The 25,085-nt window shown below is 40.2% G+C and overlaps 1 protein-coding gene across 1 annotated transcript in view; it reads right to left on the reverse strand.

Annotated features, from left to right (window-relative positions):
- Window positions 1-25,085, reverse strand: part of LRRC27 (leucine rich repeat containing 27) — an 82,194-nt gene that overhangs the window by 40,927 nt on the left and 16,182 nt on the right. Inside the window, exons 2-4 of the mRNA XM_073595671.1 lie at window positions 22,760-22,961; window positions 13,503-13,633; window positions 11,466-11,524 (exon numbers count right to left, since the gene is read on the reverse strand). Of these exons, the coding sequence (XP_073451772.1) occupies window positions 11,466-11,524; window positions 13,503-13,633; window positions 22,760-22,948 (379 nt within the window). The 5' untranslated portion in view covers window positions 22,949-22,961. The remainder of the gene's footprint in view (window positions 1-11,465; window positions 11,525-13,502; window positions 13,634-22,759; window positions 22,962-25,085) is intronic.

The following is a 25,085-nucleotide window of genomic DNA, read 5'->3' on the forward strand; positions in this document are numbered from 1 at the left end:
TGTCCTCAGTCCCTTTCCTTGTCTCAAAGGAGAGATGCCAGGGGTCTGTTTAGCCCACTGATATCTTCACCAAAGCCCCCCAACAGAGCTGATGAAATAAAAAATAAATAAATAAAGAATTGTAATAAATAAATATTTAAAGGTTAATTTGTAAAAATAATAATAATAAAAACATTTTAAAAAATTAAAAAAAAAAACACTGACACCGTCCCCTCCCCCCCCCCCCCCCAAAAAAAGAAAGCATTGTAAACAAAATAAAAAATAAATAAAAAAATAAATTGTAAAAAATAAAATAAAAAACTACTGTCACAGTCCGCACCTCATCAGTGCTGCATGTTAGTGCCACTGTCGCATGACATAAAAAAAAAAAAAAAAAAATCAGTCAGCATCGGTGAGTACTTGAAAAAAGTATCGGTACTTGTACTGGGTCTTAAAAAGTGGTATCGGTGCAACCCTAGTAAACATCCCTCCCTCACATTTTTGTTCCGTTTTCATTATTCACCGAAAATCTGGGGTGATTTTCGTTTATATGCCGCTGACTAAAATCATGACAAAAACACCGCCAGGTCCACTCCAAAAAAACAAACAACTCTGATATCCCAGGGCTGAAAACTACAGATCCTATACCCTATACAAATGCAAAGTCCAATTAACTAAAATTGTTTTTTTTTGTTTCTACAGTTGAAGAAATATGTGTTTAACACCTTTCATTTCAAGTAGTTAATTTGGATGTTAGATGCATTAAAAACAGCACAAAAACAATATTACTTTGTCACAGTATGAAATACATTTGGGGAACGGTCTATGTAAGCACAGTTCTGCAGGGTAAAATACAATTCCAGAGTGCATTAGCAAACAGTCATGCTCAGCAGCACAGAAAATGGTAGCAATTAATCTTAACCGCTACAAGGTACGGAAAAGAGGGGAAAAAATGCAGTCATCTAAAGTCACGTCTCAACAAATGGATTTGCCAAAGCTCCATTAATGGCTTTATTGAAATTTAGATTACATTGGCAGTATCAAAACAAACCTGGTTATGTTAAACTACAGAGGTTGCACACAGCCATCTTTTGCTGCAATGGAGAGAAAGTGAAGAACAGAACTCTCAGTGAGGAGGGGGGAATTGCAAATAAGCAAGTTAGAAAATATTTTAAAAACTACTTTTCCCTAATCAATTGATGGTGAAAGTGTCTGGAGCAGTTTTTCTCTACCTTGATTGGCAGGTGAAACACAATCGATTGTCCAATGCAAAGCTTGTGCTTAAAGGGATTCTGCCGTCAATAAGCCAAAGCAGCTCCCTGCAAAAGAAGAGATAGTACACTTACCTCCATCCCATTGTTTCCCCAAAAAGAAGCCCTACGCTGAAAATAAGACCTAGCATTATTTTCAGGGATGGCTGCAATATAAGCCCTACCCCGAAAATAAGCCCTAATAAAAACATGCAATCTGTTTTGTAAAAAGATTATATAAATGTGCAGTGTGTCTCCTTTTGTAACTTTAATGTGGAAAATACTTTATTTACAGCGCCGCTGGGCACTTACGTGACCCACCAAAGCACTTCTCCTCTCCTCCTGGGTGACATCAGCAGCCCCTCCCTCTGTAGTGCTCGGTGCGGGGAAGAAGAGCTCAGGCGGGTCACATGAGCGCCCAGCATCACTGTAAATAAGGTATTTTCCAGGAGACAACACTGCATATTATATAATCTTTTTACAAAACGGATTACATATTTTTACAATGACTTTAAAGTGGAAGTAAACCCCCCTATCTTTTATAGACAAGGAAGCTGCCATCTTGGCCTTGTTTTAATCTACAACTGTCATGATGCTGCACATGTGATCAGTTATGACACCAGCCATAGGATGGTTTGAAAAGTTTGGTTGAGAGCACAACCAATGGGAGTGTTACATTTCGGGCACGTGCCAGAAATGTAACTGTTTTTTTAAACTGTTAAATGGATGGGTTTACTTCTGCTTTAAGCAAGGTTTATTTTTGGGATTACAGAATGTCAAAACGCTGACTCCTGAGCTGACAAGGGGAGAGAAGACTCCCCCCGCGGCTTTCAGCTGCTTAGTGATATACAGCAGTGATCGGTGCTTGTAACTCCCCCACACGCGATCACCGCTGACTGTCACCGCATCCTCCTCCAGTCCCCCTCCATTCCGCTGTCCCTCTTCGTTCCGCTGTCCCCCTCCGTTCCTCTGTCCCTCTTCGTTCCGCTGTCCCCCTCTCTTCCTCTGTCCCCCTCTGTTCTGCTGTCCCTCTCTCTTCCTCTGTCCCCCTCCGTTCCGCTGTCCCCCTCTCTTCCTCTGTCCCCCTCCATTCTGCTGTCCCTCTCTCTTCCTCTGTCCCCCTCCATTGTGTGGTCTCTCTCTCCATGTCCTCCTTTGTGAATGGACAGAGTCGGCTGACTCTGTCCATTCACATAACTGAAACATTGTAATCTCCTGTGATTACGATGTCTCAGTTTATGAATGGAGAGGAGCCGCTGTCTTCTCTCCATTCATTCTCAGTGCAGCTGAGGCTGCAGAGAAAGGGACTGGGGAATCTCTATCCTCTGTCTCTTTCTCTGTCTCAAGGGGGAGATATCAGGGGTCTGTTAAGACCCCCTGATATCTCACAAAAGCCCCCCAACAGGGCTGATTAAAAAAACAAAACCAAAAAAAAAAAAACACATATTGCAATAAAAAAAAAAAAAAAAAAAAAAAAACACACACAGACACCGTTCACCCCTCCCCCCCCCTAAAAAAAAAAAAAAAAAAGGAAAAAAAGAAAGCATTGTTAAAAAAAATTTAAAAAAACACTGTCACATGACAAAAAAAAACAGTAATCGGTATCGGCAAGTACTTGAAAAAAAAGTATCGGTACTTGTACTCGGTCCTAAAAAAGTGGTGTGTATATATATATATATATATATATATATATATATATATATATATATATATATACATACATACATACATACATACATACATACATACATACATATATATATATATATATATATATATATATATACACACATACACATATATATATATATATATATATATATATATTTATTTATTGCGAGCATTGCGAGCATAATTCGTTCCGGAAACATGCTTGTAATCCAAAGCACGTGTTTATCAAAGCGACTTTCCCCATAAGAAATAATGGAAACTCAGATGATTTGTTCCACAACCATTTATTCATAGGTCCTTCAGTTTATAGTCCTTATAAAAAGATTATAGAAATGTGATAGGTTGTGTAACCATAAAATGTCCATCCACAAATGGAAGCCTCCACAAGGGGATTAGAAGCAAAATCCAGCAGAAGCTCCAGAGTATAAAAGAGAAGAGAGGCGCCTCTAAGTGTAGCAATGTGTTGCTAAATGTTGTACCTTCATTAAATGTAACCATATTTCTACACTTAGAGGGGCCTCGCTTCTCATACTGTGACATGACACTACTTGTATATCAAGACATCGCTCGTATATCAAGTCAAAATGTATTAAAAAAAATGTTGCTCATCTTGCAAAAAGCTCTCAAACCAAGTTACTCCCAAACCAAGGCTTTACTGTATTTGAATAAATGTAGATTATTGTACATATAGTAAATAAATAAGACATCCCCTGAAAATAAGCCCTAGTGTGTTTTTTGTAGCCAAAATAATATAAGACCCGGTCTCTCCAGGCTCTTCAGCATTAATACCAAGGTACAGACCTTCAGATACAAAGCTGAAATGAATTATCTAAGGGACTACAAGTGTGGTGACTTGTGCTTCATTGAGAATTACTGTCTTGTGATGTGGGACACGCACATCAGCACTGACTACAAATTTTACACGATCAGTGGTTTGTGGGTGGGGGGCTGTGAACTTTGACCACGTTTCATGTTATAACCTAAATATGGGTTAAGCAATGCATGAAACATGATCAGAAAAGGTGGAATAAGATATTAAATGTGAACTCCAGAAGAGCCCATATCATGCTCCAGCACCTCCAGATCACAGTTGTTGTACTTATAAGCATTATTGAATCTGGATGGATCTACCTTTAGTCTATTAGGGTTAAAAATATTGAAAATGTATACTGACAAATAACACACTCACACAGGTTTCACCAGTTCTATGCCTGACCATCAAAAGAACAGGAAATCCCTACAATAAAGACAGCACTTACTGATTCCACAAGGTTGCCAAGCAGTTGACACAACAAATCTATGCTCTTTATTTAACAAATGCAGATAGCAATGTGTAACATACGGTTACCCATAGCGATGAATCAAATAATCCTGGTTATTCTGACTGCTGTCAACTAGTGGAATGGAAATTTGACTGATTTCTATAGGTTATTATTGTGCATAACTGCTCCTAGTAATCAGCCCAAAATGTAAAGGGTTTTAGCTCTGAATTTTCACCCACAATATATTCCTGAAAAGGACATGCTTTGCCATGTTTAAAAAATTGTGCATGGGAGTGCCAGGCTGAGTGTAAACTAGGCTTGGGTGGTCTTCAGATGTCACTGTGCACAAAACTGCTAGCTACTGACATCATGACTCCACCCACCGAGCTCCAGACAACAGACCCGCCCACAGAATCTGCAGTTTTTCGGGTCTCATAACAGAGGGGAGACATTTGACAGGTAAAGATACATGCAGGAGGCATGTATATCCTTATAGATAATCCCTATGGCAGTAGTTTAGAAAGGATGAGAGTGGGTTTACATCCACTTTAAGGTTTCGAGGCTGATGTTTGGTAACTCGAACCTTCAACTCCCTCCACATATTTTCTATGAGATTAAGGTCTGGAGAAAGGCTAGGCCACTCCAGGACCTTAATGTGCTTCTACTTGAGCACTTTGTTGCCTTGGCTGTATGTTTTGGGTCATTGTCATACTGGAATACCCATCTACAACCCATTTTCAATGCCCTTGCTGAGGGAAGGAGGTTCTCACCCAAGATTTGATGGTACATGGCCCCGTCCATCGTCCCTTTGATGCAGTGAAGTTGTCCTGTCCCCTTAGCAGAAAACACTCCACAAAGCATATTTCCACCTCCATGTTTGACGGTGGGGATGGAGTTCTTGGGGTCATAGGCAGCATTCCTCTTCCTCCAAACACGGCAAGTTGAGTTGATGCCAAAGAGCTCGATTTTGGTCTCATCTGACTACAATGCTTTTACCCAGTTCCCCTCTGAATCATTCAGATGTTCATTAGCAAACTTCAGACGGGCCTGTACATGTGCTTTCTTGAGCAGGGAAACCTTTGCGGGCGCGTGCAGGATTTCAGTACTTCGTAGTTCAGTGTGTTACCAATTTGTTTTCTTGGGGACTATGGTCCCAGCTGCCTTGAGATCATTGTTGAGATTATTCCGTGTAGTTCTGGGCTGATTCCTCACCGTTCTCATGATCATCGAAACTCCACAAGGTGAGATCTTGCACGGAGCCCCAGACCGATGGAGACGGACAGGTATTTTGTGTTTCTTCCATTTTCAAATAATCGCACCAACTGTTGTCACCCTCTCATCAAGCTGCTTGGCGATGGTCTTGTAGCCCATTCCAGCCTTGTGTAGGTCTACAATCTTGTCCCTGACATCCTTGGACAGCTCTTTGGTCCTAGCCATCGTGGTGTATTTTATACAGGTAACAAGCTGAGATTAGGAGCACTCCCTTTAAGACAGTGCTCTAATCTCAGCTAGTTACCTGTATAGAAGACACCTGGGAGCCAGAAATCTTGCTGATTGATAGGTGATCAAATACTTATTTCACTAATTGAAATGCAAATCAATTTAGAACTTTTTTTGAAATGCATTTTCTAGATTTTTTTGTTGTTATTCTGTCTTTCACTGGTAAAATAAACTGACCATTAAAATTATAGACTGATCATTTCTTTGTCAGTGGGCAATTGTACAAAATCAGCAGTGGATCAAATACTTTTTTTCCCTCACTGTTCACTGCATCACCCTGGTCTACACATGCTCAGTTGCTCAGTTGCCCATCTGCTGACAGCCTTAAAGCAGAATTAAACCCTCCTATCCTTTACAGCCAAGGAAGCTGCTTCTGTTTGATCTGCAACTGCCATGGTGCTGCACATGTGATTGGTTATGACACCAGCCATTTGATGGTTTGACAGTTTGATTAAGGAAACAAGCAAATATAACAGTTAGCCATACCGGCATTCCAGGAATGTAACTATTCTTTCAAATGGTTACATCAAAGGGTTAAATTCCCCTTTATGATTTACTTCTGCCCAGGGGCTCTGGGCTTCAGGAAAATGGCAGCCTCCAGCAAGAAGAAACAGGAGCAATGCTGGAGGCAATTTGCAACACACACTAATTTTGGTAGCATAATTAGTAATGTAGATAATGTTCTGCTTTAACCAAGGCCTTAAGATGATTGTAAACGATCACCTTGTAAAACAACCCATTCAGTTTCAAATAGAAATGAAAGGCAAAAGATTTTTATATAGATATAATAAAACATTATAAATACCTTATTTTATAAGTGATCACATTCCCTCTGTTCTCAGCTGCATATGAGCTGGGGGGAGGAGGAGAAGCAGCAGCACATGGACACGGCGCTTCCCAGTGAATGGCTGTGCAGCAGGGGGGGTGTCAGGACAAGTCTGATCATTGGTTCACAGAGTTCCCAGCACAGCTAGAGAACTGACCATGCTGTGCTCTCCTGCTTAGTGTGGTCAGTTTTTAATAGGAAAGCAGAGGGACTGGCAGGAACACTGGAGAATTCACACAAAGGAAGCAATACAAAGAGAACAGGAGACTTTCTCATACATGTACATGGTACAGCAGACACATATCAGGAAGATGAAGTGTTGGGGTTCAGTTCTCAGGTGGAGCTCTTCCATTATTCCTGCCCTCCCTCAAACCAGTAGGAGCACATCATCAGCCAATAAAGGGGGCTTTCCAAATACACAGATGATAAGGATTGCTAGTTATAAAGGTTCTTGTGCAAACTTTTTTTGCCAGCTGTTAATTTACAACGTTTGTTATGAAATTAATGGAGTACACTTTAAGAATTTAGATCACTTCAGTAGTGTCGGAAATAATCTCAGGTTCTCAGTTATGCAAATTAGTAATCAAAAATTCGATACTAAAGTCTCATTAGTCCGCAACAATCAAATCAGCACCAAAATTACTTCATAATGAAACAATGATGAGAGGTTTAACATCGACAACATTTTGCTAACATGATTAAATAGGTGTTTTCTGCTAATGGTGAATTAATCACATCGATGCAAAGAATGCCAACTAAAAATAAAACCAAATATTTCCATATCATTTACTTTTCTTTCTGTAAATTGTGGTTCACTAGCTGCATAGAAATGAAGTTCAGGAAGAACTTTGCTAAATACTACTTCCATCCAAACAGACTCTGGATATAATGTCAAAGCCAGAACATAAGTAACAGCAAGGTCAGAAAAATGACGACTCACAAGTCCTAAAAATATTCTCAAAAAATGTTGAAAGCTTGGTGTATAAATACATTACAAAGAGCGTGAACCATTTCCTCACAGCCACCAATACAAAACTTTAAGGCCATTCAGACATCAGTGACCTGCTGCGCTGTATTTCTGCAGTGCATAAAATGTGTATATCACTGCACATGCATTAAATGTGTGTATGACTCCACATGCATTAAATGTGTGTATCACTGCACGTGCATTAAATGTGTATATCACTGCACGTGCATTAAATGTGTATATCACTGCACGTGCATTAAATGTGTATATCACTGCACGTGCATTAAATGTGTATATCACTGCACGTGCATTAAATGTGTGTATGACTCCACATGCATTAAATGTGTGTATCACTGCACGTGCATTAAATGTGTATATCACTGCACGTGCATTAAATGTGTATATCACTGCACGTGCATTAAATGTGTATATCACTGCACGTGCATTAAATGTGTATATCACTGCACGTGCATTAATTGTGTGCATTACTGCACATGCATTAAATGTGTGCATTACTGCACATGCATTAAACGTGTATATCACTGCACATGTAATAAATGTGTGTATCACTGCACATGCAATAAATGTGTGTATCACTGCACATGCAATATATGTGTATATTACTGTACATGCATTAAATATGTATATCACTGCACATGCATTAAATGCGTATATCACTGCACATGCATTAAACGTGTATATCACTGCACATGCAATAAATGTGTGTATCACTGCACATGCAATAAATGTGTGTATCACTGCACATGCAATAAATGTGTGTATCACTGCACATGCAATATATGTGTATATTACTGTACATGCATTAAATATGTATATCACTGCACATGCATTAAATGTGTATATTACTGTACATGTATTAAATATGTATATCACTGCACATGCATTAAATGTGTATATTACTGTACATGTATTAAATGTGTATATCACTGCACATGCATTAAATGTGTATATTACTGTACATGCATTAAATGTGTATATTACTACAAGTGCATTGTGTGTTGTTTTAGGGCAGGAAAAAGTATATCAGCCACACTCCAAACTTAGCTCCTCAAGTTGTATTTATTAATTGTCAGCAAAATGTCTGCACACAAAGTCTGAACCCAAAAATCAGCCTTCCTTAAGAGACATTGTTGCATGCAGACATTTTGCTGGCAATTAATAAATACAGCAAGGAGGTGCCAAGTTTGGAGTATAGCTGAAGCCGACATACTTTTTGATATCTTTGATGGAGAGTGGAGACTGACTGTAGCAGCCAGCACCCAGATTGTTCACATATGCTAAGAGGAGTAAGTCCATTGATTTTGAATGCTTAAAAAGGAGAAGTTCACATTTAAGGGGGAAAAAAATGTAAATAAATGCACATATTTTTGCAGAATAAAAAAAATGTGCATTTAATATTTTTTTAATCCAGCAGCCTGCAAAGCATTGCTCGTGCAATCAGTCGATTGCGGGTACAAAGTCAGGCTCCTGTAGACATGTTCTCCAGCTTCCTGCCCATACCTCCAGGTTTTCTGATTAAAAGCTGGAGGAAGTGTCAATGGACTACGAGGGCGCTCATCGCAGTCCATTGAGAACTACACGTCATCTGCCATGGTGGCAGATGGAACTTGTATTTTCTTCATTCACAATGTACTGTGAATTAATGTTGCGGCTGTGCGGGCAGGTGGATTTTCAATGTGACAGCGGGTGCAGGGGAGAGGAACCCCTGCCTGCTGTCACAAACTTTCCTTATTACCACCCATTGGTGTGAGGACAGTGTTGATGTATGGTGTCTGGGCACTAGACCGGTGGCTTCTACAAACCAAAGAGTTTCTACGGCAACTTTAAGTTAAAGAGTGAACCTAGACTTGAAGCGCCACACCATGGTGTTTAGTCCAGATACAAATTTATTTCAATTGGATGTGAACTACACAAATCCAACATGTTTCAGGGCTGCACCTTACCTCCATCAGGGAATGAAAATAAAAAAAATATATATCCAAAAAAGAGGTAAACGAAGAACGGTAGTAAAACAAATGATTTAATAAATATTAATTTTCTCATGTATTTTTAGCATTTTCTACCTTTAAATGTATTCTAATGCCGCGTACACACGGTCGGACTTTTCGTCTACAAAAGTCCAACGGACGCCGACGGACTAAAGCTGGCTGGTAATCCGATCGTGTGTGGGCTTCTCCGGACTTTCAGCAGACTTTTTCAGCCTCAAATCCGACGGACTTTAGATTTGAAACATGCTTCAAATCTTTACGTCGTAACTACGACGGACCCCGAAATCCGCTCGTCTGTGTGCTAGTCCGACGGACAAAAACCCATGCTAGGGCAGCTATTGGCTACTGGCTATGAACTTCCTTATTTTAGTCCGGTGTACGTCATCACGTACGAATCCGTCGGACTTTTGTGTGGTCGTGTGTAGGCAAGTCCGTTCGTTAGAAAGTCTGCTGCAAGTCCGCCGAAAGTCCGCAGGAAGTCTGTCGGACAGGCTGTCGGACTTTTGTAGACGAAAAGTCCGACCGTGTGTACGCGGCATAAGTGTCTCAAGAAATAGAGACAAGGAAATTGAGGAAACCTTGAACTTTTGAGGTACGGTATAGACTTACAATGTTGAAATAGCTTTTTTTGTTTTTTAAATAGAAATTTATTTGAAGAAGAATTATTAAAAAATACCCACAAGGGCAGACAAATAACATATACAAAAGGTGCAAAATATCCCATAACAGGAAAAACCCATAAATACCATGTTTTGTTTTATGAAGATCTCTTGTGTATACGTTTCTTTTTAGAATAAATATTCCTCTGAACTATACTCCTGAAGAAGTGGGTCACCGCGAAACATGTAGAGTCTACAACTGGTTAAAGACAAATATCAAATTCCCCATTGTGGGTTGATACATCCATTCCTTTCCAGTTCATATCAGAGGAATTTGAGTATTTAAGGGTGTTCGTTGTGGGCATTTTTTAATAATTCTTCTTCAAATAAATTTGCATTTTTTAAAAAAAAAAAACAAAAAGCTGTTTCAGCATTGTAATGCCCCGTACACACGAGCGGAATTTCCGTCGGAAAAATCTTGGATGGTTTTTCCAATGGATTTCCGCTCAAGCTTGGCTTGCATACACACAGTCACACAAAAGTTCTCTGAACTTTCGACCGTCAAGAACGCGGTGACGTACAACACTACGACAAGCCGAGAAAATGAAGTTCAATGCTACCGAGCATGCGTCAAATTGTTTTCCAAGCATGCATGTTTTTTTGCGCGTCGGAATTGCATACAGATGAATGGAATTTCCGTCAAGAACTTTTTCTGTCGGAAAAATAGAGAACCTGCTCTCAATCTTTTGCTGGCGGAAATTCAGACAGAAAAAGTTGGATGGAGCGTACACATGTTCGGAATATCTGACCAAAAGCTCCCATCACACTTTTTTTGACGGAAATTCCAACCGAATGTATGCAGCATTAGTCTATATACCGTACCACGAAAGTCCAAGGTTGCGCCTCAATTTCCTTGTCTCTATTGCGTTTTTAGGACGAAGGTATTTCATTTTTTTTTCTTTACTCCAGTAGCGCAATATTTAGTGTCTCAAGGAAAGTAACTCAATTTTCCCATGTATTGTACTGTAATGTTTACCAGTTTGGAATATGACCACCTTTAGCTCTTTACTTAATTATGGTGGGAAGCAGACAAAAGCAAGACTTCCTCTTACACCCAATGATGTAATAGTAGCAAGGACAAAGACCCAAAATACACTTTGAGGTTTCTCAGATTTTAGAGGTCATCTACCTTGCATATCAACAGCTGTCCAAGCTTCAGAAGCTGAGGCAACATTCCTAAAAAAACATTGCCCTTTGAGAATCTAAAGAAAACTTTTTGTTTATACCCGAGCTTCCTTTACCCAGGTATAGAAGACCTTCTAGCTCTGCAAGCTCTGGTCCACAAATGATGTAATCTATAGGATAAATATTTAAATATATGTACTAATTATTACACACTTACCAAGCTGTACAGGAAGGGCCTGTATTGGGTTTCCTTCTAAAAGAAGATACTTCAGTAGCCTGTGGGAGGGAATATAAAACATTTATCCCATGTACAACATAAAAGAGGGACAGACCTAACATAGAAAACATCCAAAGACATCCCTTACGGGGTGCAGAAACAAGGATATCTGTGTAACTAAAGCACCAATAACTAAAATACTGTAGCCATTGCAGACCATTCAACTACAATTGGTCCCAATAGCAGCTGTATGCTGCAGGACATCCAGTATGGCGACTCTATATGAAGCAAGGCAAGCATGGAAAACAGCAGCATATATTCACTGGTACCTGGGTACAGGTTTCAATCTAGTTCTCTTTTAATTACATTAATTATTTTGTAACTGTTTCAATAATGGAAAGGCCCTCTTTAAATTATGCATCATGCAGAGTAAATAATTCACAGGTGCATGTATTTTAAAACCTTTTGCGTTTCTTATTGCTCAATTGTATGTATGAAAAGTCAAAATATGATACTCATTGCATATGTTTGGGGATCCTAATAACACCCACAATTTGGAAATCTCATAATTGATGGGTTCAGCTGTACTGTATTGTGTTTACCATACTTAGTTCAATCAACTCAATATAATAAAAGACCTACTGGACAAAATGCTATAATAACTGATCCACAGTTAAAAAAAAACAAAGAAAAAAGTTTGCTGTGCAAAATGAAGAACAGTAAATAGGTTATAGTAAATCAACCTCATCGAGTCTATCCCTGGACTTTTTATTTAAATTTTCCTTTACTGTTGTAAAATATCTTATTTGAAATGCACGATTAATCGTCAAGAATCTTTATCGCGATTTTTTCCTATTACGATCTTGACAAAAGTGTTACACGATTCTGTCTATGCAAAGAATTCTCTCTGCTCTTCTGAAGCCACAGCCGTCAAAAGAAAGGAAGAAAAATAAAAGGGCAGTCTGCCAAGAATCACAACATTCTTCAGCAGTGAAATTTAAGTATAAACATTGTAACAATTTGTCAATGGAACAGACTTTGTGTGTAAGGCTACTTTCACACTGAGGCGCTATATCACTAAAAATAGTGCCTGCAAAGCGCCCAGAAAGAGCCACTCAATTCACTCCAATGTGAAAGCACGAGGGCGCTTTCAGGACGGTCAAAAAAGTCCTGCAAGCCGCATCTTTGCAGCGCTATAGGAGCGGTGTGTATTTAGTACATTTTTTTGGGGAGACTGATGCAACTGATAAAATAAGGGCCACTGATTTGATTTGTGCATAAAAAAAATGATAAACATTCATTGTAACAATATTGTTACTGTGTATTTATGAACTTATATTATCAGTTGCATCAGTCTCACAAAAAAAAAAAAATAAATATGTACTAAATAAAAATTAAATTTAATAAATTAGTAGCTCTCAGCTATTCTTCTTTTACTTTTTTTTAAACCATTTTCACATTTTGTTTTTTAGCACGGTGTATAAATTACACAACATTAAGACACCTTTGTTTCATATGCAAATAGTTTTGCCATGGTGGTTAGTACCAGGAATATGTTTCAGAGTCATTATAAAGAAGCCAAATGAAGGAATAAAGCTGCAGTTTCTATCTATGGTAACTCTAGTTTTAAAAAGTTAAAACTGCGTATTCAAAAATAAATAAATACATACATTAAAAAAAAAAAAAAAAAAAAAAAAAAAAACACACACACTGTTTTGTTTTAATAAGTTAAAACTGCTTATTCAAAAAATAAATAACTAACTAAATAAATAAATAAATAAATAAATAAACAGTGTTTTGCAATGGATTTGTTTTTTGGAATATATAGCAAAAAAAAATAAAAATTTTAGACAATAACATCAAAAGAAACCCTGGTTTCATTGGCACCAAAATAGCCCATTGAGAAATGTAGCTATTGGAGGAGAAACAACCTCTATGCACACCCCCTGTGTGAACAACTGCGTCCAGCAGTGGCATGGTCAAATTTGTACCTTTACAAATCAACCTACATTCGCTTGCTTTCTAATATAAATTTACCTTTGCTTCCCAATTGTACTAGGCAGACTTGTGATTTTATTGTTCCGAAGATCCAACCAGACAAGGTTTGACAGACACAGAAAAAGACTCTCAGGAAGGGAGCTAAGGGCATTCCCTTCAAGGTGCAGATTCTGGAAACAAAATAAAAAAGATGACATTAAAATTGATCAGACCACTTTTTGATCCCTCAAATGTAACCCAATATACTGTATCCAAAAGTCAAAACTTTTTTCTTCAGTTTTGGATTGGTGGCTAGAACCCATTTTTGTTGCCATCTGTGTCCCCACTGGGACTGATAATAAAGGAAACAAAACACAATTTTGAGTTATCACCATAACAGGAATAGTGAAGAAATCTCCAATGGGAACATTTGTTCCAGCGACAACTGTGGGAGAGGATTTTGCTCACTTTGGATAGTTCTCTCACTTCCTATTGCGTCTACAAAACACAAAAATGAAGAGAAAGCTTCTCAAAAGGGTCACAAATGGCTAAAAAAAAAAAAAACTGACAAGGTTTTAAACCATTCCCAACACTACCCATACTGATATAAAAAGTTTTGGCTTTCGTTGCACTTTAGTCTTAATCCAACCCTTATGCCCAACTACTAAACCTAACTTTGACACTTAAATCAAACCCCAAACCAAAAGCCGTGTTCTCTACCCAAAACTGCAAACAAAATCTGTGGTCTACTTACCCAACTAAAACTAAAGGCTGCCTACACCACACTTATTTTCATAAAAGAAAACCCCACTGAGGGAGCAAATGGTGATATATTTATAGTGAATTCAATCAATGAATTGGTCTATGAACCATGAGCTGTGTGGCAGTGCGAATTCAAGGGCTTGTCCCAAAGGCGCAATTTGACCTATTTATTTTTAGAAGGTCAAAGTAGTCTGGTTAGTGAGTCTATGTGTGGACACTTTGGCACGTATCGGGAAATTGAAGTCGGACACGTTTTGTCTTAAGGAGCATGGGCACTTTTTTGTTGTATGGGCACAAGTAGCACAGTCATGGACAGTTTAATTTAATTTCCTACCAAGCACTATTGCTTCATAAACATGATTTATGTTTGGACACTTGGACAATGTAATATGTGTTTACAGTGAGTTCACTATACATACACTATATTACAAAAAGTATTGGGACACCTGCCTTTACACGCACATGAACTTTAATAGCATGCCAGTCTTAGTCCGTAGGGTTCAATATTGAGTTGGCCCACCCTTTGCAGCTATAACAGCTTCAACTCTTCTGGGAGGGCCATCCACAAGGTTCAGGAGTGTGTGTATGGGAATGTTTAACCATTTTTCCAGAAGCGCATTTGTGAAGTCAGGCTATGATGTGGACAAAAAGGCCTGGCTTTCAGTCTCTGCTCTAATTCATCCCAAAGGTGTTCTATCAGGTTGAAGTCAGGACTCAGGACTGTGCAGGCCAGTCAAGTTCCTCCACCCCAAACACCCTCATCCATGTCTTTATGGACCTTGCTTTGTGTGCTGGTCCAAATCATTTGGTGGAGGGGGGATTATGGTGTGGGGTTGTTTTTCAGGGGTTCCAGTGAAAGGAACTCTTAAGGCATCAGCGTACCACGACATTTTGGAAAATTTCATGCTCCCAACTTTGTGGGAACAGTTTGGGGATGTCCCCTTCCTGTTCCAACATGACTGCCCACCAGTGCACAAAGCAAGGTCCATAAAGACATGGATGAGCGAGTTTGGGTTAGAGGAACTTGACTGAGCTGCACAGAGTCTTGACCTCAACCCAACAGAACACCTTTGGGATAATTTAGAGCGGAGACTGAAAGCCAGACCTTCTCATCCAACATCAGTGCCCGATCTCACAAATGTGCTTCTGGAAGAATGGTGAAACATTCCCATAGACACACTCCTAAACCTTGTGGACAGCCTTCCCAGAAGAGTTGAAGCTGTTATAGCCGCAAAAGGGTGGGCCAACTCAATATTGAACCCTACGGACTAAGACTGGGATGCCATTAAAGTTCATGTGTGTGTAAAGGCAGGTGTCACAATACTTTTAGTAATATAGTATATATCACCATTTGCTCCAGCAGCGCGGTTTACTTTTTGGAAAATCTTGATAAATGTGTAGTGTAGACGCATTTTTAAACCACAGCAGCCAATCCTGAGAAGCTGCGGGCAGGAGTTTTTAGGCGAGGCCAAGGCTTCAGCCTAGTCCGCGAGGCCGGATGCCGCAGACTAGGCCGAAGCCGCGGCCTCGCCTAAAAACTCCTGCCCGCAGCTTCTCAGGACCGGTGCGGTGTCCATCAAAAAAAAAAAAAAAAACTCGATTCGAATCGTGAATCGAGTATTAAAAGAAAAAAAAAATTCGCAGTTTTTTTTTTTTTTTTTTTGGAGAAAATCGCCCAGTTCTAGAATATTGCAAATAAAAGATTTACAGAAAAAGGGTGTTACAAAGAAATAAAGAGGCAATAAGGCAACAAATAAAAAGGAGTTGAAAACTAAAATACTTGCAATGTCCCGATTCAGCAGATTTCAGTCAATGAGCAAGGTAGTAAATTGGCTCTCATAACCTGACAGGTTTTCAGTTGCTTGATGGTACACAAGAGCTTTCAAAATGTGCTGGCATTCCCCTTTTCTCTGGTACCAAAGGGGTGTTGACAAAGGCCATCTGACCAATTGGGCGTCTGAGAAGTGGTTTCTGGGATGTCCCTATGTTTATGACTATGTCCCAGATACAGTTTTCTATAAGTATTCATATCTCAGAATACCTACGGGTACAGTCTGCTAACATGCAGATTATTGTCCAGCTGGAATTTAGCTTAGAAATGAATATAAATTTGACAGGTTTTGGATGCTCAGTTCGCCTAGGAGAGGAATTGTGCTGGTTCTGCTCCCAGTACTCCTAGGGTAGTGGTGTTTGGGCTCAAAACACTAACTGAAAGAGGTAAATATATCTATATTCTGGCTGTGCTATTATTATTATTTCATGAGTTAAGAAATATGCTAAAGTTTTGGAGTCTTGGCTGCTAACCAGTCTAACAGAAAATATAGTGTCCGTTCCCTTCAGCTCAGCTATTTACGACCGGTATCTGTTAGTTCTCTGGATTGCTTAAGCTTATGAGGGTTTTTTTAGGGTTTCCAGACTAATATTGTGGATTGGGTAATGGAGAAGTCTGTGTGTCTAATCAATGGATTGATAAGGTCCTGGCATCAGTTAACCATTTGTGTATTGTATATAGTAAAGGAAGGGGGGGGGAGTCACTGTGGCTATGCATTCTTATGACAAAATGGCAGGGGAGACTTGTGACATGAACAGAATGACTGCTACACACACAGCTATTCGTGTGCCCAGTACGCACGGACATTATCAACACATGATGTGAACAAGCCCTTCCAGCCAATTAGTGGCTCTGTGTGAACAAACAGCCGGGTCTTTAAGCAACCAACTGCCTTGCTGCTATAAGCATAGGGAAAAACATAGATGGTGCGTAGGCCTAGCGCATTATCCTCAGTGTTTTTATTGAATATTATAAAACAGAGAATATACTCACAAACCAAAGCTTGCATCATAGCTTTAACATATCATCTGGTTAAATCCATGTGCGCAAATACACAATGCTTGTAGACACATCGGCTAACGCATTTCAAGGTTTCCCTCTTCTTCAGAGCCTCGTCTGGATGGTTTTTAGTATAGGTAATGAGCTCTTCTGGCCCGAATCCCTGCCTCTCAGTTTTGGTTTGGGTATATTCACCTCCGTTCTATATTATGCAATAAAAACCATGTATTGAGGATAATGCGCTAGGCATTTGCGCCATCTGTGTTATCCTATGCTTACAGTCAACTTGGACATCTCCAGTCATTGGAAGGCAGCGAGGAGTGCATTATCCACATACACTAATATGTCAAGATAGGAGTTTGACACCACACTGGGACTTGGTGAGGCACAGGAGAGTGAACATTGTGCCTTGCTGCTATGACTGTGTTTGGGTTCAGGAAGCCTGGAATTGTATTAGTAGTTTAGGGTGAAGGGCAGTGTATGTATGTTGGTTACATTTTTTTTTCTTTTAAGCCAACGTTTAAAAAAAAAAAAAATAGCCCACTAATTGTAAAATAAATAAATAAACTCTCACATTGTAATACTCTCCCCCTTATTTGCGATATCTCCAGAGAATTACCCATTATGTGATCTATATTCTTTCCTGGGTTGAATGACGCCCAGTATAAGCAAACCACTTCCACGGGAAAGGGAGTGTTGGGTATCGCCATGGAGTCCTGCACTCACACTATAATGAAGGTTACACACTTCTTATAACGCATCAAACAACTTCACTGAGTAAAGGGCGGGATAGTGGTGTAGGGCGGCGTAGTGGTGTAGTGGGTAGCACTCTCGCCTAGCAGTAAAAAGGGTCGCTGGTTCGAATCCCAACCACAACACTACCTGCCTGGAGTTTGCATGTTCTCCCTGTGCCTGCGTGGGTTTCCTCCAGGTACTCCGGTTTCCTCCCACACTCCAAAGACATGCTGGTAGGTTAATTAGCTTCTGTCCAAAATTGGCCCTAGTATGTATAAATATGAGTTGGGGACCTTGGATTGTGGGCTCCTTGAGGGTAGGGACCGATGTGAGTGTGCGATATATGTGTGGAGCGCTGTGTAAATTGACAGCGCAATATGGGTACCTTAAATAAATAATAATATAATAGATGAGCATCTTAATGAGACGCAATGTACAGGAATAGGGAGAATTGTAGACACACTCACTCAGGTTGAACTAGATGGACTGGTGTCTTTATTCAAACTTACTAACTATGTAACTATGTAACTATATGTAAAGTGACCTGGAGAAAGGCTTATTAACAACATTTCAGCAATGATTGCTTTACATTCAGGTAATTGTTAATATCTAGGCTACAGCAACATAGCCAGGCTTAATACCAGTCTATTGAAGCCTCAGATTAGGTGTCACAGGTAAAAGTTTATACCTTTCACAAATCACACCAGTCACTAGAAAACCACACTGTTTTTCCTAGCTATTGCTGCATTCAAAAAGTTATGGCCTATGTTCTACAATTTGCAATCATTTACAGAAGGTGACATTTCATCAGTTTAATAGACGAAACCAAATGACAGAATTTCTGATGGATTGCTGTGAACTGCTACACTTTGTAAATAACTTAACTCCAGGCAAACAGTTAAATATATATATACAAACAGTGCAGCGCTGGAAGACTACCACAACAGTAGACAAATAAAGTTTGTAATCACAAAAACATTAGTGCTATTAACCGTGCTCATAAATATTCCACTAATTATCAAATAGGGATCAGTGGGTATTAAATACAAATTCCAATGTCATAAGGACGTGCTTAATTATAATATAGTGTCCATGAAAAACATATGTGATTATTCCGCTGGGTAAATCCGTGACATCCACCATTGACAGAAACCGTCACCACAGAGAAAGATGGAGGCTTACCAGACAGCCCTTGTAAGACAGCATATAATATCCTCCCCTTATGGCTGTTGTTCTCCCTGTAGATGGTTCCTGTTTGTGAGCGCTGTGTTGGTGGTTTCCAAATCGAGCCTCAGCAAAGCGAGGAGGGGAGAGGGCCATCGCTGAGAGGGGATTCCCCCTCTCCCCTCCTCGCTTTGCTGAGGCTCGATTTGGAAACCACCAACACAGCGCTCACAAACAGGAACCATCTACAGGGAGAACAACAGCCATAAGGGGAGGATATTATATGCTGTCTTACAAGGGCTGTCTGGTAAGCCTCCATCTTTCTCTGTGGTGACGGTTTCTGTCAATGGTGGATGTCACGGATTTACCCAGCGGAATAATCACATATGTTTTTCATGGACACTATATTATAATTAAGCACGTCCTTATGACATTGGAATTTGTATTTAATACCCACTGATCCCTATTTGATAATTAGTGGAATATTTATGAGCACGGTTAATAGCACTAATGTTTTTGTGATTACAAACTTTATTTGTCTACTGTTGTGGTAGTCTTCCAGCGCTGCACTGTTTGTATATATATTTTTTGTTTTGTGCCCCCTATCAGGGTTATAGTGTTTAGCTGCAGGATATTCAATTTAATTTAAAATTTAATCTTCATTCACAGTTTTTGGTCACATTTTTTTGGCACACCTAGCGCAGATTTTTTCTTTTTTAGATAAACAGTTAAATATACAATGAAATACAAATATGACAACAGCCAAACTTGGCAACATAGGCGCAATACTGTTTAACCATTATTGTTATCCAAAAATGTGAGTTGGAGGCCCTTGGAATTTACCCCGCCTAAAATTTATGTGGAGTCACCTATTCTAAGTTAAGCCATACATTAGTATAATTTAGTTTGAACATTTTTGTCTACAGAATGCTCTTTGATTTTCCAAACAGTGTGGTTAAATCAACAATCACTTTTTACTACAGTGAGGGGAAAATTAGAAGGTGCAGGATGATAAATGTTTCTTGAACAAACAAATTTCTAACAGTGATTACACCAAAATCAAAATGTTATAAGCAAACATTTTTGAAGGACGGTACGTTCACATTACATTATCATGCCATTGAATGTACTGATGAGAATTTTTAAATGAATGTTCATTGTATGGCCAGCTTTAAAGGAGAAGTACAGCCAAAGCCCATTTGGCTGTACTTCTGTGGATCACAGGAGTGCAACTCATTCTGCACTCCTGTGGCCCGTTTTCAGCAGACAGTGAGCTGAAGCCCACTGTCGGCTGATGTTACAGAGCCTGTCCAGGCTCCAGAAAGATCGTGACCATATGCGATCTGTCCTACTGTTACATAGGTACATAGTAGGCAAGGTTAAATAAAGACAATAGTCCATCCAGTTCAACCTGTGTAGGTGTACGTGTGTCAATGTTTATAATTATATCCCATATCCCTGTATGTTGTGTTCTTTAAGATGCACATCCACACATCCATACTCCCCTTTGCCACCAATTGTGGAAGGGAGTTCCACATCCTTATTGCCCTGACACTGAAAAAAAACCCTGCACAGTTTAAGGTTAAACCGCTTCTCCTCCAAACTCATTGTGTGGTGCCGTGACCTCTTACACTCCTTGAGACTACATAGTTTTTTTCCTATGCTAGGAGCTCCATTGAGATATTTGTAAATTGCTATCATATCTCCTCTCAAGCGTCATTTTTCCAGCGAGAATAAATTTAGTGCTTGCAGTCGTTCCTCGTAATTGTGGTCCTCCAGTCCCCTTATTAGGTTTCGTTGCCCTTCTTTGGACTTTCTCCAGTTTCAGTACATCCTTTCTGAGGACTGGTGACCGGAACTGGAAGGAATACTCAAGATGTGGTCTAACCAGAATTTTATAAAGTGTCAGGATTATAGTTTTATCCCTGGAGTATGTCCTTTTTTATGCATGCTAATATTCTGCTGGCATTGGTAGCTGCAGCTTGATATTGCATGCTATTACTCAATCTGTCATCTACCAGAACCCCTAGATCTTTTTCCATCCTTGATTCCCCCAGGAGGTTCTCCCCCTAGTGAGTAGTTTGCATTTATGTTTTTTGCCCCCAAGTGCATTACTTTACATTTCTTCACATTAAACCTCATTGGCCATGTATTAGCCCACTCCATTATTTTCTTCAGGTCTTTCTCTAAAAGGAGAATATCAGCTTATTGCCATATTTTTATCTTACAAAAATGCAAACGGTGCCAAACAGGTGCAAACATTGTCTAATGTATAAAGTATTAATGGAACCCTGTGCTGAAAGAAATAAGGAGGAGATCCTTGTAGACCACCCCTCCTGAAAAAGGCTTTAATCCTTCCCGACACACTGATCTGGAACACATACAGTATGCAAATAAGGAGTTCCGATGTATTTCTGACTCTATTGCATGAATATTCCAGGTCAGTAATCCAAAAACTAATAACTTCAGAGGATCAAGCATGGCTCCCAGGCAATTTATATTTAGTCAAAGGTCATACCAAGTCACATGCTAAAATGAGCCAATTTAACATTTGGCTTGATGTGTGTTGTGTACGGGTGGTAGAGAGCATTGCCTTACATTGTTAACGCTAGATACAGTTTACTTTTCCCTTCACAATATTACATTTCATTCATTTCTACACAACACAAGGATCTGCAGTGCAGTGACCGACGGGAAGCATTAGGTGAGATGCGGAGCATTGTGGAAAAATAGTCTAGTCTTTCAAAGTGTTGAACGATAGTCTACCACTTCTAGAAACGCGCAACAAGATGCTCAGGTACAGAGGCATAACTAGAACCTTCAGGACCCAGATGCAAGAAACCATGAAGGGCCCCCTGACTGCCGGGGCCCTTTCCATCTGTCCTGGGGCTCTCTTCTTTCCACTGATCCCGGGGCCCTTTACTCCAGTCGATGGGCCCTTTTACTTTTCTGCAACTTAGGTGAGATTTGAGTGCCATGAACTGCAATGTTAAATCACAAAAGTCAAAAGGAAGTAGAAAGGAAATTGCAAGCACGTCACAAGAAAGTCGCAAGCATCGCAGCAGTGTGAACCAAACCCATGTTAGAAACATCCCTTGTAATAGAAATAAGGGATGACAGGTCCTCTTTATTGAGAGATCTGGGGTCTATAGGACCCAAAATATCTCCTCTATCTTTAAGAGCAAAAGATCAAAAAATAATAATAATTGTTTACTTGCACCCTAGACCGGAAGTGACGTCATTACATCGCTTTGGTCCTCCAAGTTCATAGAGGTGACCTGGTCTCCGTTCACCTTTATGGCCAGCTGCACAAACCATCGGATGGTTTCCCGGGCTTGCCAGCAGAATCGGTAAGCCTGAAAAACATTGGCGAGTGGCGGAGGTCGGGGGCAGGGTGGTTATCCGGGTGGGAGGGACCCCTCCCAGTGCTTCTGAAGGCGATCCAGCAGCTAATTAGCCTCTCGGACCCCTTTCATTAGAAAGAGAATTGCTGACTGAAAAAAAAAATACTGGGGTTATGGCTGATAGCTTTAGCCATAACCTCGGTAAACCACTTGCAAGCCGTAACGTATATATACGTATTGCGGTCAACAAGTGGGTCATTTATCTTTAGTGTGCCAGGATAGTTCAACAGGACAAGTGGCAGTAAATAAACTACAGCAGACATCTCTCCTGCTTTGACCTCATCACTGACCTTCGTACCGATATACCGAAGAAGCCAGATAGTGCGAGTTTGGCTGAGCAGAGTGTACACTGTCAGAGCTGCAAGTATGTATAAAATATTCCCTATAGATATATGAAGCAGAATCACAAGTGTACAATGTACCTTAATACAAGGACTGTCCCTGTACAGCTCTTCACTGAGACTACAGAGCTTTTTCTTGCTTAGGTCCAAAGTGTCAGAAGTGGAAGGAGGTTTGGATTGGTGTTGTTGGTCTGCTGCTCTAACACTGGACTTCACAATGGCATAGTCAGCATCATTGCTGAGACCATCTCTGGTAGATTCCTTATCCATTGGTTACTAAGATCTGTAAATAGAATAAAGAAAAATTATTAGAAAAAAAAATTATTTAGTGCACAAAAAAAAAATGTACTTTTAGTTTACTTACAATGTTGGCAAATATAAAAAAGATAGGTCGCACACAATTACAATGAGGTTTATTTACTAAAGGCAAATATGCCTTTCGCTTGGCAAGATAATGTTGTGATGTGCAAGGGGGAAAAAAAAGCTGAGTTAGACTTACCGGTTACTCCTTTTATGAGAGTCTTCCAGGACAGCCCATGAGACCTTGGGCTCCTCCTACCAGGACAGGAAACACGTTACCCCCACCAGATAAAAAGGCGGTCCTCCAGGCCCCATGTCAGACTTCTCGAGAACTGTAGGACGTTCCTGCAAAACATATGCATAATACACATAACTTCAGACAAAACCGGCTGGGAATCCGGCTGTCCTGAAAGACTCTCAGAAAAGGAGTTACCGGTAAGTCTAACTCAGCTTTTCTCCAAGCGTCTTCCAGGACAGCCCATGAGACGATGAGCCAGAATTTACCAGTCTAGGGAGGGACAACTGCCTGAAGGACCTTACGACCAAACGCCTGCTCCTGAGCTGATAGGAGATCCAGGCGATAATGTTTAATGAAGGTCGAGTAACTAGACCATGTGGCAGCCCTGCAAATTTGTTTCGGTGAGGCACCAGCCCTCTCAGCCCAAGACGAAGACAAGGCTCTAGTTGAGTGCGCAGTAACAAAAGGTGGAGGAACTTCCCTATTTTTGTAAGTTTCAGAGATAGCTTGTTTTATCCATCTAGCCAGAGTGGCTTTAGATGCACTATTTCCCCTGGAAACTCCAGAAAAGAGGACAAACAAGGCATCAGTTTTTCTAAAGGTCTTGGTGACCTCATGATAGACTAGGAGAATCCTTCTCACGTCTAAAAAACTAAAAACTTTCTTTCTAGGTCGCCTAGTGGCGAACTACAAAAGATTGGCAGTACAATGTCCTGAGATCGGTGGAATGTACTGACCACCTTGGGCAAAAAACCTGGATCGGTTCTTAAAACAACTCGATCCTCAAAAATCGTGAGAGAAGGCTCCCTCACTGATAGGGCCTGCAACTCACTTAACCTACGAGCTGAGGTAACAGCTACAAGAAAAAATAGGATTTTTTAAAACAGCTTACCTGTAAAATCCTTTTCTTTCGAAGGACATCACGGGACACAGAGCCACAGTAATTACTGATGGGTTATATAGGTATCACTGGTGATTGGACACTGGCACACCCTATCAGGAAGTTCAACCCCCTATATAATCCCTCCCCCTTGCAGGGATACCTCAGTTTTGTAGCCAAGCAATATAGTGTATTAGAAGAGGGGCGGGACCTCTGTGTCCCGTGATGTCCTTCGAAAGAAAAGTATTTTACAGGTAAGCTGTTTTAAAAAATCCTATTTTCTTTCTCGAACATCACGGGACACAGAGCCACAGTAATTACTGATGGGATGTCCCAGAGCAATGCTACCTGAGGGGGGGGAACCACGACCAAGTAGGGTGCAATCAGACCTGAGGACCCTGTACCGCTGCCTGCAGCACACTATGCCCAAAGGCGATATCCTCATGCCTTCTCACATCCACCTGATAGAATCTGGTGAATGTATGGACTGAAGACCAGGTTGCGGCCTTGCAGATTTGAGCCATAGAGGCCCGGTGATGCACTGCCCAAGAAGCACCAATAGCCCTTGTGGAATGTGCCCTGATCTGAAACGGAGGAATCTTCTGCTTCAGACCGTAAGCTTGAATGATCAATTGTCAAATCCATTTAGAAATGGTAGCTTTTGACGCTGCCTGTCCTCTATTGGGACCCTCTGGCAGCACAAACAAAACATCCGTCTTGCGGATCTGAGTAGTTGCCCCTAGATAGGCCTTAACTGCTCTTACTACATCCAACGAATGTAGAGATCTCTCTTCCGGAGAACAGGGATCTGGAAAAAACTAAGATGAGGGCGTAGTACCACTCTATCCTTGTGTATAATCAAATAAGGCTCCTTACAGGAAAGAGCTGCTAATTCTGATACTCTTCTAGCAGAAGAGATGGCCACCAGAAAAATTAATTTCCTTGTCAACAAGACCAAAGGAATCTGACATATTGGTTCAAAAGGCTGT

The sequence above is a fragment of the Aquarana catesbeiana genome, linkage group LG08 (genome assembly GCF_042186555.1).
Source record: "Aquarana catesbeiana isolate 2022-GZ linkage group LG08, ASM4218655v1, whole genome shotgun sequence".
In the NCBI taxonomy this organism is placed as follows: Eukaryota; Metazoa; Chordata; class Amphibia; order Anura; family Ranidae; genus Aquarana; species Aquarana catesbeiana.